General features: G+C 40.3%; 1 protein-coding gene across 2 annotated transcripts in view; it reads left to right on the forward strand.

Moving 5' to 3' along the window:
* The window catches only part of DENND2C (DENN domain containing 2C), a 55,715-nt gene that overhangs the window by 15,933 nt on the left and 22,185 nt on the right, over nucleotides 1–17,597 (forward strand). For both annotated transcript variants that reach the window (XM_083172747.1, XM_083172748.1), the window contains exons 2-5: nucleotides 10,596–11,703; nucleotides 14,217–14,365; nucleotides 14,794–14,906; nucleotides 15,254–15,424. In XM_083172747.1, coding sequence (XP_083028873.1) covers nucleotides 10,877–11,703; nucleotides 14,217–14,365; nucleotides 14,794–14,906; nucleotides 15,254–15,424 — 1,260 coding nt within the window. In that variant the 5' untranslated portion in view covers nucleotides 10,596–10,876. The remainder of the gene's footprint in view (nucleotides 1–10,595; nucleotides 11,704–14,216; nucleotides 14,366–14,793; nucleotides 14,907–15,253; nucleotides 15,425–17,597) is intronic.

Consider the following 17,597-nt stretch of genomic DNA (forward strand, 5'->3'; position numbering starts at 1 on the left):
CATATCGCAAGCCAAAAAAGTAGGTTCAGGCAGTACTTTTTGTACTAGATATCATCGTATCTAGTTCAATTTGCACTCTGTTGTAGTGTATCGCATGCGATTTGTACTAGATAAAAAGTGATCTACACTTAGTAATACAAAATGCACCTACATTAGCACATATTGCCCCGTGTATGGGCACCTTAAGAATTGGAGGCTCACACAGAGACCAGTGACCCCTATTGAGAAATGTGTGTCTGTAATTTACACATAATGGCGGGCAACCTTTTGTTTACTGAACCTGTCAGCTCATTTGGCTCTAATGAGATCACTGAGGGAAGGCACAGGAGGGGACTGTATTTTTACACTACAGAGGAGCCCTTTTTCCACAAACCATTTAATTGCTAATTATGCCTTGTGAATCCAGCCATATGTTGCTACTAAATCAAATCCACCCCTCTGGTGGCCATCTATTGGCTGATTCCCAGAAAGATTAACTTTTTAAAATCCTGCTCTTTTCTTATTGTAACTTTTTATTTACACACTGACGATGTTGTCCAATCCAGCTGCACTTAACGTTTTCAGCTCCCCTCTCAGGCAATGTCGTTGTTTACAAATATTGCTTAAGAGTGTTTTTGTAGCAGCTCTTCTCAGCCGGGCCTTTCTCACCTTTGGTTTTAGGAGGAATAAAGAGAGATGATTTCGCTTTACTACAGAACTTAGCAGAAGAACTTCTGTTTTCTCTGAAAATATGGACATTTTGTTTATTTTTAACATCTTATAGGGTCATTTGTTTAAATACAGACACTTGTTATTTATTAACAGCTAATTAAATAGCACCCACATATTCCACTGCGCTTTCGAGAGAATATTTGGTCATTCACATCAGTCCCTGCAGAATTTCCACTCTATATACCCTACCACATGCAATCACAAATATATACCCATTAGGGCTAGGGCTAACCTTCCAGTATGTTTTTGCACTGGTGGAAATGAGCTATAAACCTTATGTAGGGTACACACGGTGAGATATGCACTATTTTTCTATTAAATTTTGCTTATAGAAGTAAAATCGAATAGAAAATCGAATGATCATCGAATGGTTTTTCTACATTCGATGCAGATTTGATACCAGTGCGCGCTCCTGTGTAGTGTAAATCGAATAGAAAAATACTGTCAGGAAAGACTATATAGTACAGATCTGTACTATATAGTTAAATTTAATGCATGTGTACCCACTATAACAACTATATCAGTCATACTGACCCGTATGTTCTCTGGATGCTGCATTGCTCCCCTGCTTCTAGTTATCTTGCAGCTATACTGACTAAGCAGCGGGTTTTCTAATTTAGGGGGCAATCCAATTCCCCACAGAGGGTGCGAGCTGTCTATGCCTCAGTGTGTAAACACCGGCAACAGCACATGAACTTGCACCCTTCATTTCAGTTTGGCCCTTTTAAATCCTGTTGGCAGCTTACAAAAATCACTGCTTATACATATACTACTGGGAGCCATGCAAAATTCAATTTTATGTGTACCTGGAGTTTCATTGATGACAGTGGCGTAACTACTGTAAGGCAGCCCCAGCAGCCGCTTGGGGGAGCAAGCAGCAGCAGGGTCTGTGTGGGCGCCGGCACCCGCTCGACGCACTGACATGCTGCTGCCCACTGACTGAGCACTGGACGCGAGTCAGCCACAGTGCTGGTGGGGCCATGGCAGAGATGACAAATTCTCCCACTGATTCAATTGACTGTACACAGAGCCGGCTATTGGCTACTGTGCACAAGATGGACGGGCAAATGGGCGTGCTAGGGCGGCCTGGGATGCATCGGAGCCAGGGGAAGCAGCAGTGTATGCTGGTCTCTCTTCCTCTCTCCTGCTTCAGCTTCTCCCTTATGCGTGCGACGTCATCACGTCACACACTGGGGAAACATGCTGGAGAGGAGCCTGGAGGGGGGGGCGCCACAAACTTTTTGGCAGGGGGGGAGCAAAATGTATAGTTACGCCACTGATTGATGATGTGGTAAATCTACTGTTTTCATTTGGGAATTGTGATTATCTCTGCTGTCTGTGTGCAAATGGCGACCACCTAAAAGTTAGACCTGCCAATTAATTTATATCATTTATATAACTCACTGCTTCTGTTCACCAGCTTCAAAGCCTTCTCAATTCCTTTGAGGCCAGCACTTTATTTAAGGTTTTGTACATAAACCAAAACAAAAGGAAGAAGCTTTCCAATTATGAGACTACTGTTATAGGAGATTATCTTCTGGTTATTCATTATAGCTGGGACAAGCTGTATCTTTATCTTATTTTTGTAAGGACTGGCAACTTGTTCAGCTGTCACTACAAAATACGTTGTTGAATTATGCAAGAAACTTTATACAGTATATGGATTGCATTATAATAGTCACCTTTTGTGTTACCCATTTCTTTTAGGTGGCATACAAACTTGGTCTATGCAGAGCGATGATGGTGCAAATCGCTGGGACGAAAATTGCTCAGTGCATACACGCTGTATGATATTTGACCATTATAGCGAAATCGCAGAATGTTAGAAGAGCACAAATTCGCTCCATGTGTATGTAGGTTGCAGCAGAGGGATCTGAAAAGATCCCTCTGCTATGTTCCCTTACACCCCCTTGTAGCTGAAAGGCTGTGGGGCAGCTATCACTGTGTAGAAGCTGTGGGGAATGCTGGACAAGGGGAGGAGTATGTGGGGCTTCAGGAGGAGCAATCACTGTGCCGAATCTGCTGGACAATGGAGGGAGTTTAGGGGTGAGAATGTGGGGAGGGACTTCAGACTGGTAGTGGAGCAGCCAATAGAGGAGTAAGGGTACAGTTCATTTTATATGGAAAAGATTCAAGGCCAGATTCTCTAAGCTTTAAAAGTGATAAAATCCAGAGTGATAAACAGCCAGCCAATCAGCTCCTACCTGCCATGTCGCAGGCTGTGTTTGAAAAATGTCAGGCAGGAGATGATTGGCTGGCTGTTTATCCCTCTCTATTTTATCACTTTTGAAGCTTAGAGAATCTGGCCCTCAGTTATCATTTTATGATGGAGGCACAAAAAAAAGTGAAATGTAAGAATGAGAATTAAAAAAAAAATTCTAATTTCACACTTTTTTCATGAAGAATGTACCTCTGAGCAATAAGAATCACAAAGAAGGCAATTGATATGCATTTCTTTTTCATGTTGGGATCTGCACAGATCTCTTATGTCTAGAAAAAGCTTAGAAGTGAAACTATGCGGAAAGCAACAGAAAAACAAGGCCATATTGAATAACATCCAAATAACTTGGTCATAGCTGATTTTTAAGATAAATTTGCCTGTTTCTTTTTGTGTGTGTGTGCTTATAATTTGTTTTCTTAATGGTTTGTTTAAGTTGACTTTTATGCACCTGATACTACTATCAAAGTATAACCCATTATGGAAATGCTTAATCCCCAGCCCAGACACACTAGAGCAGTGGTGGCCAACCTGTGGCTCTTGAGCCTCATGCGGCTCTTCCTCTTGTAAAGTGCGGCTCCTGCTCCCACTGCTGCCCGCCGCCCACCATCTGTCCCAGTCCCCCCTGCTGCTGGTTCCCTGAATCCCTTCTCCTTCTGAGGGGAGGAGAGCGCGCATCGCGCATCTCTCCTACCCCTTACTGTGCATCCTTGTGACTGGGCCGTCCACCAATCAGAGCTCGTGGGCCAGCAGCAAATCAGAAGCCGGCCAGTGAGCTTTGATTGGTGGGCGGCCCAGTCACAGGGAAGTGAGGTGGAAGGAGACGCGTGGTGTGGTGTGCTGTGCTCATCTCCCATTGGTGACATGACAGGAGGACTGCAGGGGGACACCAGACTGTCCTCTCCCCGCCTGGCAGCAGCAGCAACAACGGTGAGTGCTGCTGCTGGGAAATTTGCACTGTGGGGGCATAGCAGTTTGTAGCACTGTGGGGGCATAGCAGTTTGTGGCACTGTGGGGGCATAGCAGTTTGTGGCACTGTGGGGGCATACCAGCTTTTTGGCACTGTGGGGGCATACCCGGCACCGTGTGGTGCATACCTGGCACCGTGGGGGGCATATGTGTATCTGGCACTATTGGGGGCATATGTATATATGGCACTGCACTATTGGAGGCATATTTTTATCACACCCACCCAAGGGGTCAAAATAGACTAAGCCCCTTTTTTTGGCGCATGCGCCTTCGGCGCGCGCATGATGTCGGCTCTTTAGCTTGACTACCGATATTTTTCGGCTCTTTACCTCTGACCGGTTGGCCACCCCTGCACTAGAGGATACAGAAAAAGGGTATAGCTCAGAAGGCCCTTTCTGATAGATATATTTTACAATATCCTTTAGTGTGTACACTCTTGCACATCGTTAACGTCCTCTTCTATTGGCTGGACATGCAGGTCAATTTGGCTGTATAGCCAATGACCCACATGTTCAGCAGGTCCCAGTAATGTCACCGAACAATATCGTTTACCGATATCTTTTAGTATGTACACTTGAATTTGCCACCACGGCTGATATCCTTGACTATATCGGCTGCGGTCAGGGTCATCTAGTGTGTATGGGGCATAAGGCATTTTTTTTAAAACCATGTATACATTCCTTATTTTCGCAGTTAATAGATTAATGACGTTAGGGTAAAATAATGTATGCCTATGGGATTTTGTGCAGGATTCCTGATGGCAATATGTATACTGATAGATTTAGCCTGGCCATGTTGTCTATATGTGTACCATTCTTGTCTACCGTCCTGGAAGGGCCGGGAGGCTACAGAAAATCAGAAGGATTGGCAAGTACCCCTCATCTGCCCTAGATATCCGCATCCCTCTTGGTTATTTGTGGCACTTCAGGGGGAGGGGCTAAAATGCCCAAATCACCTCATCCCCTCTTTGTAGGCCCACAAATTGCGTTATTTGACTCACCTGTAGAGGCCTACAAAAAATATGTTAGTATGATCTGATATGTTGTAATATAACTATACATTGCAATCTTGTCTTTCAACATAGTGATTTATGGAGCAGAGTGAGTAACGCCCATCCCACTGTCCCTGTGCTTTAGATATAGTACAGCATAAAGTAAAAATCAAATGCAATTGGCTTTCTGCACGATTGATTGAATTGGGATCTAATCGCAAGGCAAGTGCACTGTGTGTACACACCTTACTCCAACTTACTGGCACACGTCTGTAATACAGTGCGACCGTATAGCGGAGAGGAGTTTATGTGCAATTAATGCGATTCTTTTGAAAAGAGCTAGGATTTATTTAGTCAGAATCTGTTTTGTCCATAGATAAATCATCTCAGCCATTTTCAGATCCTCTTCCTTCTCTGAGTCCTGACTCATGATAATCTCTATACAGCTGCTGCCGCACCTGTGTATTATTCCGTGAAACTAACTGCAGGCTTAGATCATGTTAATGCTTGTAGTGGATTTATTGCTCTCTGTTGAAAATACTTCCAAAGCACAACAGGAAACTGGTTTTCAATTTGCATCCTCAGTGTTATGCGGAGATAATCTTTTTTATAATAAAGGAAAAATATTTAGCAGGAAGTATTCCCTTCAAATGGACATTACGGAAACATTATTATGTAAAAAAAATGTATATATTGTCCCTAGGGTTAAGCATCTCTCAAGTACCAAACTATTTGCTCCTGATACTACAGGCTGTGTTTGAAAAATTACAGTTAGGAACTGATTTGTTTGTCCTTTGTCTAATGCTTTGCATAGGGGGCCAGATAAAATGCCTGACTTTTTGGGACCCAGCTATCAACGAATGATAAAACTTGTTGTGTATGATAATTAGTGCTCCAGCGAATCAGCTCCAACCTTCATTTTTCAAACACATGACCGGAGCCTGAAGGAATAAGGAAAACCTCCATTGGCCTACAGAGACCAGGTTGTACACTCAGAAAATATTGCTTTGGACAGATATGCTGGGCAATTCATCATGCCCAATTTATATTTTTGGATCAGTCAGGCACATACATGCTGCAATTATCTAGGTGATCTGGCAATATCAGGCGGATCAGACAGATAATCGCAGTATGTATGCCCAGCGACACTCCACTTTATATATCTTCTAAGCTTTAATAAATCCTCAATTAGTTTAAGCAATCATGTCTCTAAAATATTTTATATGCTGACTAATAAAAAAATCCTATCCTGAGGAGTAATAATAAGGGTGTGACTAGCCTGTGTTATGCCCGAAATCCTATTGGCAGTGGGTAAAGCATTGATTCAGGTTCTGCCCTGTAAATTTTGAGGGAGATGTATGAAGCAATGAAGAGCGATGAGGTTGCCCATATTGCATTTTTTTTTTTACTGCTTCATACATCGATCCCAAAATGCCAAAGTTATATTGTCGTGGACACCCATAGAGGGAGAACGTGTCGGGATTTCGACGGTCGGGATTTTGACCGCCGGGATGCAGACTGCATCCCCGCCCCGTGCCCCTTGGCACTGGAGCAATTTTGAATTTACATGTACCACAACCTTTATTAGCTGTCTTGGCAGAATGGCAATACAATATATAAATGTTAATTAAAGACCTCCTCAAAAAGGACGTGTTGATGCCAGATGCATTTACAACAGGCAAGCCCCCGTGTATTTCCTGCATCGGCCAGCCACGCATGCACCTTCGATTATCCCCACGCACGTACGGCTGTTTTTTTCTTTTACCTGCTTAACCAAAATCATTAGTGCTTGTCTCCGTTTTGTAATAGATTAATGTCCTTGACACTTTTTTTCAGCAGCCACCAGCTTTGGGTGGGGGGGGGGGTGAGGGGGCAAAGGAACAGAGATGATGTCCAAGGTAAATTTAGGGAAAGGGGGTCAGAGGAGTATATGGAGATGGGGACCAGCGGCACACATGAGGAGGTAGGAGGCAAAGTCACCCATGGGGGGGGGGGGGGCATTCATGGGAACGGAGGACAGAGGTACATATGGGATGGGGAGATAAACTCCCACGGCAATAAAAGGAGAGAAAAGGGGGCATATGGTGCAACACCACCTTTATTCACATAAAAACAAATATACATAAAATCCCATACAAAAGAGGAATGGCTAATTACAGAGTACACATGAGGGGTGGGAGACAGAAGCACTCATGATGAGGAAAAGCAAATGGAATTCTTGGTGAGGCAGGAGGCTGTGGTACATATTAGGTGGAGACATCATAGGTGAACATAGGGAGGTAGGAGGCACTCATGGGGAAGGGGGGGGGGGTTGGAAGCACATTTGGTGAGGCAAGGGTAGCAGTACATCAGGGGAGGGAGATAATAGGTGCACAATGGGAGGCAGGAGACAGGCACTCATAGGGATAGAGTTCAGTGGTAAGGCAACAAGCAGATGTACTTATGGGGAGCGGAGATGATAGATGCACATGAGGAGGTAGGAGGCAGAAGCACTCATGGGAAAGACTTGTCTATATTACTGATGACTTATGGAAGCAGGTGAATAGGGAATATTAAGGAGAGATGGAGATGAGGACATACATATGTGAAGGAGCTGTGATGATTTTCTCTGATCTTCTCCTGCGATGCTGTTTGTGCTGTACTTGGACACTAAACAGCGTCACCAACCTAGTTATGTCAGATTTCTGCTAGAACCTTAGGAGGGATGCAAGCCAAATTCCACTAGTCGGACTTAAGAGCCCAGTGATTTCAATAGCTGCGGGAGATCCATACCATCACTATTCACAGCACGCTGAATTGAATCGACCCTTATATTTCTTTTTGTTTTGATATTGTGCCAGCAGAAATGTTTATTCTCTGGAGCTGTTATTGAAAAACTGCTGTTTTTGGATGGATTGCCATGATGAGGACTATTTCAATCTGTTACTCGGATTTACAACAGAAAACAAATTCTCCTGCAGTAGGGACATTTTCCTGCTTTGAAAAGCTCACAAACAAAGAGCTGAGCTGACATGTTCAGACCTTTTTTTTTCCTCTCTGTTTCTCTTTCCCAGTGCCAGGAAAGCAGTTAATTGAAACTATTTTAGAGTGCGGGCACCACTAACTAGCAGGAAGCTGGGGGTGGGGGTTGGTGAGGAACATATTCTGGTCATATTCTTCCTGTCTCTCACATTACCAGTGGTAACAAACCCTGTTATTACTTGAAGACATTTGGTTAGCTGTCTCTATAGTTGCATATTCCAAAACGATTATTATTTGCTAGCATCCGCTAAGATTAAGTTCACTGAAATGAGCCTATAACAAACATTTAGTTTAAAAAATGACAGGAAGGAGCTGATTGGCTGGTTGTTTATCGCTCTCCATTTTACCACTTTTTGAAGTTTGATACATCTAGTGTTTGAAAACTGACAGACCAGTTAGTTGTTTGATAGTTTGTCCTTCACAATTTTTCGCTCTTATATCTTTGCTTAATACCCCCTAATGATGATACTGTATAAATAAATGCTAATAATTATGAAAGGACGACCTGCACTATTTGGGGATTGAGAAGGGTTTAGGTAAATCATAATCTGGAAATGTGTTGTGAATAGGTAATTGAATTCTGCCATATTTATAGCAATGTTTGCTGCTTGTCACTGGCTAAAGTGGGCTCTCCAGTCAATAGCAAAGAGTGATACAGCCTTCTAGCTTGTAAGCATTCTTTGGCAATGCCCTTTGAATGTTACTTGTTACGTCTGTCACCCACCTGTACCCATTTTCACATAGTCCATCCTTTGTATAACTGTACGACCCTTAGGCTTTACTTTTGCTTTGTGGTTATCTGCTCTGAGAATTTACACACATTTACACACATTCTACCTTGAAGCGTAACTGTTCTCACACGATTTGTATGTTCATGTATCTTATATTTGGTTTTGTTTGATATTATTGTTCCCTTGCATGTTTGATGCTGCCGTAGTTGTCTCACCTTTAATGATAACAAAGGTTTACATTTTCTTTGTTTTAAAAATGATCTAATGAGGCATAGAATTGACTTTATAGTGAATTATTTACAGAGCAATATATGTATGGATTTATATTACAGCCCGCCTACATGATTTGTGCGTTTTGCTTCTGCAATATATTTTACAGGTTGTATTTAAATAATGACAGGAGCTTATTCTTTGTTAGTTTAAGCTTTAATAAATACCCTTTTATTCTACTTTTAATTTACTTTCAAATATCTTATTGGGTCTATGATGTTCACTATTTTTGTTTCTAAAGTGTTTTTTTGTGGCGTTCTCCAGTCCCCATAAGCCCTTTGGTGCCCTGCTTACATTAACTCCCCCTGATATTTAATCTCTTGTCTCCATCGCCTCTTCATAATATTCTATACCCACACCTGTTTCTCTATACCCACACCTGTTAATGATCAGTTTCCCACCCCTCCTGTTTATCCATTATCTGTGTGATTAATTCAGCAGTTTCACTACTCGCTCCTATGATTCCTGAGATAAAACATTACAGGTGTAATTTGTGCTATAACTTACATAAATATATGCTGACTAGTTACCATAACGCCAGCACCGGCGGCTGAGTGCACCCGAATGGAACAACACTTGAATTGCTCTGTCAGGTGGCATCTAGTGCCCGCTGGCATACACAACACTTGTATTCAGCATTTCTCTATTACCATTATAATAATATAGGATGTGTGTGTATGTATGTATATATGTATGTATGTATGTATGTATATATATATATATATATATATATATATCAATTATCCTGATGACGGGAAATGTCCCGAAACGCCGTTGATATGCGCCAATAAACTTTATGTTTGTTGAAGTCCCTGGAGTGACACGTCTTTCTATACATATATATAAGGGGTAGAGACGGATGGCACTCAGCAGGATTTGCGTTGGAAATAAACAGACCACACTTGGGAACTTCTGCCAACGTTTCAAATCTAATTAGATAGATTTTTCGTCAAAAAAATCTATCTAATTAGATTTGAAACGTTGGCAGAAGTTCCCAAGTGTGGTCTGTTTATTTCCAACGCAAATCCTGCTGAGTGCCATCCGTCTCTACCCCTTATTTACATGCTTGCTTGCTTGCTGTTGTGGAAGGGCACTAGAGGTATTATTGTTATTTGGAGGAGGAGTGCCAGCCAATTTCTACATTTATACACACATATATATATATATATATATATATATATATACACTGCGGTTTTCAAATGAATGAAGACAGGAGGCAGCACTCAAAAAAGCGGTGAAAAATGTATTAAATCATAATCGTGCAAAAACCATCAGTATTCATTGTCTACAGTTTCGGAGCTGACGCCCCTTCCTCAGGACAACTGACAATTCAACATGACCAAACAGAACCATAAACATAAACCTAACCAAACAATAATAATATAGGATGTGTGTGTTTGTGTGTGTATATATATATATATATATATATATATATATATATATATATATATATATATCCATAAACATATACAAAGTAATTTGTATCTTTTCATTAAAACAATGCTCAGTGTTGTTTTCATTATTCTTTGTGTATGATTTTATTTTTAATTTTTTCTTTTTTGTCCTTCACAATCTGTTGAACTTGACGTCTTTTCCCTTGCTGTGAAACACTGCAGTTATTGTTGCCTCTGCTTGAGTCCCTTATCTATAGGACACTTTGTAACAAGATGCATTTGTTTTTCAGCTGAAACACTGAACAAGAGACATCAATGTACAGGCTGCTGCGTAGCTCTTGCGTGTGAGCGCATAGATCCATGAAGCTGTACTACAGTATTTGAACTATTTTAACACTGCAGAATGAAGTCATGTTTCTCAAGAAAATAGAGAACAGCTTTCAAAGCACAAAGTCATCAATTTATCAGTTTTGGAATACTATCTGGTAACACCATTAGGCTTCATGAGGTGGATGTAATTGAGTTCTCTCTCAGTAATTCAACAAACTATGAAGCTCCTATAACTAGAGAGATGCCTGTTATGCATACCATGGGGAGCCCAGAATGTGGCTTGACCCGATCTGCTCAGCAAACTCTATCGAGAAGTCACTGCAGAAATATTAAGCAGAAAATCTCCCAGTGGGAAGTTAGGACCAATATTGGCTCTTGTGGAGATCTACTGGATTTAAAACCCAGGAGAGATTCCGGCGATCAAAATGGACTTACAAAATCAACAGAAGATGGACTGGACAACAGAATGCGAGGAGGTGTGAGTGGTGGTAAGAACTTGGGTCTGGATTTCAGGGAAAGTAGTAGAGACAACTTATTAGATGGTGGAAAACACAGAGTGACCCATAGTGAACTAGATAATTATGAAGAACATATAGACAACCTAAAGCCTTATACCACAAAAGAAAGGACATTCTTAAATCCAGAAATCGACCTTCCGCCAGGGAACTTTTACACCTCTGCAGGAATGTTCAAAAAAAACATTTCGCAGGAGGACTTAACAGAAATGGTTTTGGATTTTAAAAGAAAAAGGGGTAAAAGCATTTCAACGGAAAAGGAGCTTGATTATAGAGGGCTTTCAGACCGAAACAGTGGCATGAAAAGTATGGAAAATATTTATTACGATACAGAACTATTCAATGTTGTCCCATCTATAAACCCTCTCCCTAAGCCACGAAGGACATTTCGCTATGCTAACTGTAATCATCGTGACGAAGCTATGGACAATTACCACAACCACAGGAGGAGAAAGTCAGTGGATGAGAGTGACACCGAATCTTCAGATCCATCTATTCCAACACCTGAGCCCAAGAAATCTGGTAACAGGAAACTGAGACCTAGGTCCAAAAGGTTAGTCCTACTGCTTTTAATGCTTGACCATTTTTGTATTTATCTGGTATACAGTAAGGTTTGGTTGAAAGTTTTAGGTTTGTGCATAATTAAATGTACAAAGTCACACTTTATTTATTTTTTAATCAAACCCATATTTCTAATTTACATCCCTGAGTCTCAGATGTTACCCGCATGTACAGGTAATGATGAAGCACTTGCCTCTTTGCTATTACAGTTGCTTTTAGTATTGTGTGATCTACATTATGATGATTTTCTTGTGGTTTGCCAGCCAGAGAAATGCTGGGGAGGCCAGAGTAGATGTAAATGTATGCCAGGCAACTCAAATTGATGTATGTTCACAGTACCTATTACAGACTGCTCTGTTATCCTTCTTATATTATTTATACTAGTGATGGCAAAAGGGGACACACACATTGATGTCAGCTGAGCCACTGTGGTCTGTGGTCTAGCTAAACATGGAAAGCAGTTAGATATTTGTGCCCCAAAGTATGTCAAATGGAGTATTATTAATGGGGGTCTTTATGCAGAGAGAAATTGTGAAAGATAAAGTTACTATCCCATTCAGCTTCGGTCTTACATTTTAAAAGCCGTATTAGGAGTTGATTGGTCTGTACTTTATCTCTCTCAATCTTTTTTTATCTATTTCTCTCTCTCCAAGCTTTGATAAATATCCAACTAAAAGTTTATGATTAAGTCAAGGGGCTGTCCAAAAGTTACTCGGTTAATATAATTTAACACATTTTTCCTTAGTGTACATTTTATTCTTTATTTAAAGTCCATGAGACATTTTTAATAATGCCGGAGGTGTGGGTTTCTGGCTGAACTCTGACATTTTTTTTAAAAAGCGCCAATCATTTACCCATGCCTTGTAAATGATTGCCGTTTAAAAAATGTCAGAGTTCAGATGGGAACCCGCACCTCTGGCCAACTCTGGCGTTACATCCGGCTTGTTATAAGTTTAAACTCTGAGCCTCGAGTTTGAACACGAAGCAGCAAATTCAGCTGCAGCATGTGAACCTTTCTCAATCCGGTTCAAAACATCTTGCTGCAAACTATTGTAGTTTAATAGTTTCAAACTAAACAAGTTTGCCTAAAGTTGTGTGACTTCTTAGCGCACTAGAAATAACTGTGAGTAAAAAGAGTTGTGAATAGAAATGTAGCATGAAATGCAAATCCTTAACTTAATGTAAATCAGCATTTACTTTAATATCCATATAATATAATTTATGTTTACTCCTTATGCTATACATTACTAAGCATCATTTCTACAGATACTGTCACTTTTGTATTACCTATTATCATGTAATAGCAGGTGGTGGGTTCTCATCCCGCGCTATCACAGTAGCCTGCTAGAAATTGAAAATAGATTTACTAATATGAAAGTGATCTTCAATTAAATTAAAAGATTTACTAAACTTCTCAAAAAAAAGTGGTGACATTGCCCATAGCAACTAATCATTTTAATTTTTCTATTGCCTACTGGAAAATGATAGACGGAATCTGATTGGATACTCTGGGCAACCCTACTTTTCCACACTTAATTTTTAGAAGCTTTAGAACAGAATATAAGCAATACAGAAGCCTCTAATAAAAAGCTTGATACAAACTATTCGATCCGCATGAAGAATATGTATGATAATGATATCGTTAACGATATCATCATAACAATACATTTTGGTCAGTGTTTATCCACTATATCACTAACGATGCCCGGTCCTGCAGATCGTTAACGATAACTCCGATCGGCTGAGCATGCAGTCCAATCTGATGGTATCGTCAGTGACTGCATTTCCGGCATGGGTCCCGGGGACGTTATTGTACAATATATTCACGATCTCAGGGCCAGATGTATCAAGCGTCGAAAAGTGATAAAGTGGAGAGTGATAAACAACCAGCCAATCAGCTCCTACCTGTCTTTTTTCAAACCCAGACTGTAACATGGAAGTTAGGAGCTGATTGGCTGGCTGTTTATCAATCTCAATTTTAGCACTTTTTGAAGCTTGATACATCTGGCCCATAGTGTTTACTCGTGCATCATTCATCTTTGCTGCGACGCTGATATCTATATTGGCGGTGCCATATATCATATAGCGCATAGCCTTTAGCCTTTGTATATAATTACGTTTATGTTTTGTACAAAAATAAATGTTGTTTTCCTTTATAATGTTTGTCTGTCTATCTATCTATTATTTTATATTTGTGATTGATCTAAAAAGGAATTCAAAATGTTAGGCCTATGGAGACATACATCTTTTATACAGCATTGACACTTTATATTACACTGTAGTGTTTCTGAGATAACATCATGGAATGTACGACTGGGTTTACTTGAAGTATATGGTTTATTGTAGAAAGTGTTTTGTTTTAGTTTTCTTACATGTATAGATCTGACAAGTGTGTTAACTTTAAAATGTGTACTTTTGCGTAAGCCAGACTGTTATCTTTGCTGTCCCCCTAATGTAATACACATGGAATGCGCTCTGATTATCTGTTGGCATCTTTGTCTCTAGGAAATCTTTTGAATTTGAAGATCTTCAAACGTTCAGACGCTTCATACAACAAACAAACCACCCTGAGATCTCTGAAGAACCCAGCGAGCCTTTCCGATCCACTCTCTACCACACAGTGTCTGAGGACAACATCTATGAGGATATCATGTGTATGTATTTCATCCTATTTCTAACTAGTGTGTGTACCCCCTAGAGATGTGCCTTCCGTATTAATAGGTGACTGTATGAACAGTGTATAGCGGTTGTAGGTGCTATTTAGCTTTGTATTGTTTAGTATTATTTGTCTTTATGCCTAGCCATACTTGGAGCAATTAGGATTGTGTGTGCTTTAAAGTAAGATAAACTCTGTGGGTTTAATTCAATAAAATGGGAGTTATATTGTAGATGTTCCCATAGCTACCAATCAGATTCTACTTCTCATTTATTTAGCACCTTCTAGAATATAATAGATAGAATTTGATTGGCTGCTATGGGCAACATCCCATATTCACTAGAACTCACTCCTTAGAAAATTTACCCTTGTGTGTTACATCCACAAATAATTGAAATCTCTCATTAATGGTTTTCTTTATTTCAGATCCTCAAAAAGAGAATCCTTATGAAGATATCAAAATATCTCCTTTACCTTTATGGAGGGTCCCATCCACATGGAAGATCCCACCTCCACGTTGTACAATCAAAGCGCCCAAGGTTGGTGATCACCACATTTTAGTTTACTTTGTGAGCTTCCTATTATCATTACTGTTCCGCTTAAGCTGATAATATTCTACAGAGAACTATGTAAACTGTATGATGTGAGTCTTACACACTGATCAGCCACACACCATACACATAAATTAAAACTCTCCAATATTTACTGGACTGCATTAGGACTGAGCAGCAATTTGAATGTCTGCTTTTTTCCAATCTTGAATTATTTGGAAAGCTAACAGAGAAAACTAATTCAAATATAAATAAAAATGTGCAACCTGCAGTTTATTTCCTGTATGCTCTATATTGATATAATAGCCTTAATATTATATATCTGCTTTTTTCAGATTCCTTCAAAACCAAACTTTTTGAAAAGACAGACACTGGAGCTGAAAAGCACCAAGTTGTACATTCACAAGAAGACTAACAAGGACTCCACGTTACCGGTGACACTGATGGAATGGAAAGTGTTCAGGAATGGAGGAGAAACTGCTAAGAAGAGAAAAAAGTTCCCCAGGGTAAGTTATACATATTTATCAACATTTAACAGGCTGGCTGAAGATATACCCAATATATATACCCAACTTATGGGTCTCTGGTATAGGCTGTGCATATCATGGTGGAATATGGTTACATAATTACATAGTAGTTAAGGCTCAAAAAAGACTTGCGTCCATCTAGTTCAACCTCGATTTTAGTGGGTATAATATATTATCTTATCCCATATCATACCTCCCAACATGATCCTCTCCAGGAGGGACACATTGCTCTGTTTCTGGACTTCTCTCTTAATGTATGATTACTATTACCTGTGTGGAAACACCTTTCTTACCCATTTACCTGTTTAAAACAGGTGATGGCAATCACACATTACCAGAGAAGTCCAGAAACAGAGCATTGTGTACCTCCTGGAGAGGGTCATGTTGGGAGGTATGTCATATGTTATACTTATTGTTCTCTGATGTCCTTAAAGACAGATTATGATTATTGTTAGTATCCCTGGATGTTTTTAACCAATAGATGTTTGTCCAATCTTATCTTAAATGTATTTATTGTGTCTGCCGAAACCACCTCCCCTGGAAGAGAGTTCCACAATTTTGCTGCCCTGACTGTAAAAAAATGTTTCCTTCTAAGGGAGTGAAATCTTCTTTCCTCTAATCTAAACTCATGCCCACGTGTCCTGGAGTCCTTCCTTACAGTAAAAAGGGTGCTTGACAGATCCTTATAATGGTCCCTGATATATTTGTACATGTTAAGCATGTCCCCCTTAAGCATCTCTTCTGTAGTGTAAACAATCCCAATTTGTTTAACCTGTCTTCATAGCTTAAATTCTCCATTCCCTTTATTAGCTTTGTTGCTCTTCTCTGGCTTTTTTCCAGTTCTATAATGTCCTTTTTATAGATATATGGTATTTCACCATTGCCAGTTGTGTGCCTCAGTGTGGTACAAAAAAATATTAACAATGTTGGCGCATCTGGCACTTGGTCGACGGATTATAATTTTTATTTATAGCAGCTACTGAGTCCGTGTTTACTCAGACACTGCACACAGTGGGGAAATCATTCAATGGAGAGTGTGCTGCAATCTATTTGCCTATTTTCGCCAGGCTGCGATACAATCTAGTCCATTTACAGACTTGCACAGGGGTGGGCTTTCACTCTGGCTGGGCAGCAGTTATGTGATTGCAGGTCTCTGCTTTTTAGCAGCCCTGCGATTGGTTCTGAATCAGGCCCTTAGGCCTGGGTACACACTAGTGATATGAGGTCAATTTGATATCAACTCATCTACATCTACTAGTGTGTATGCACAATTGCACACTCCTATAGGTTGTATGAGACATCATCTGGTCAGCCATTTTGCACAGTCAATAAGATGATATCGTACACCTAACTTCACAGTGTAATGAATGGCAGAATAAAGTATCATTCGGTGTTCTTTACATCGTGTATGGCCATTCTCACATGGTCTGGGCTGAAGGGAATTCACCTTAACTATCGGGACGATTGGTGGTCATTCTGATGTGTAGCCAGCTGAAATCATAAGAAATCTAAAAATCTTCCATTAAAAAAAACGAGTGAACTCAAAACAATTTAATATACAGTGTGACAAAATGTTAACTGAGGGCCTGATACAATGTTCATGTAGTTGAGTGATTTTTTTATATTTTTGGAACTGTGCATGAAAATACCTTAAAACTCATGACGCATGTGTTGCACAGAGTGTACCAACTTAGGCTGTTGTGATTGAGATGCATAGTAACAGCTGCAGACATAGGACATCACAGACAGATGGAGAAACTGCACCTGCAATAGTACCGGTGCGACCGATGGTGGTATCTAAGAAAGCAGTAATCAGTATACAGATGCTGACATGGTCCTCTCAGTCCTTGCACATTCAGCTGCACGAATGCATACAAGTGAGGACTGGGTAGCAGCCTAAAGTTGCAAATGGGTTGACCACCAAGACACAGTGCAGTGAACACTTATGCATCCACCTTTTGCCCATATCTATAAACCGTACCTACAAACCATCTACAAACATTAGTTGTGTATTTCCTTTGGGGTCACCCTGTTTAAAATGGTAGACCAGCTCATCCTGTGTTTATAATTGTTCCAGATGACATAAACAGAACGCCCCCATGCAGGATATGATTGTGTCTTACAAGGAAACGCACACAATGATAGTTCCTGT

Source organism: Crinia signifera, chromosome 2, assembly GCF_055691185.1.
Source record: "Crinia signifera chromosome 2, ASM5569118v1, whole genome shotgun sequence".
NCBI lineage: Eukaryota > Metazoa > Chordata > Amphibia > Anura > Myobatrachidae > Crinia > Crinia signifera.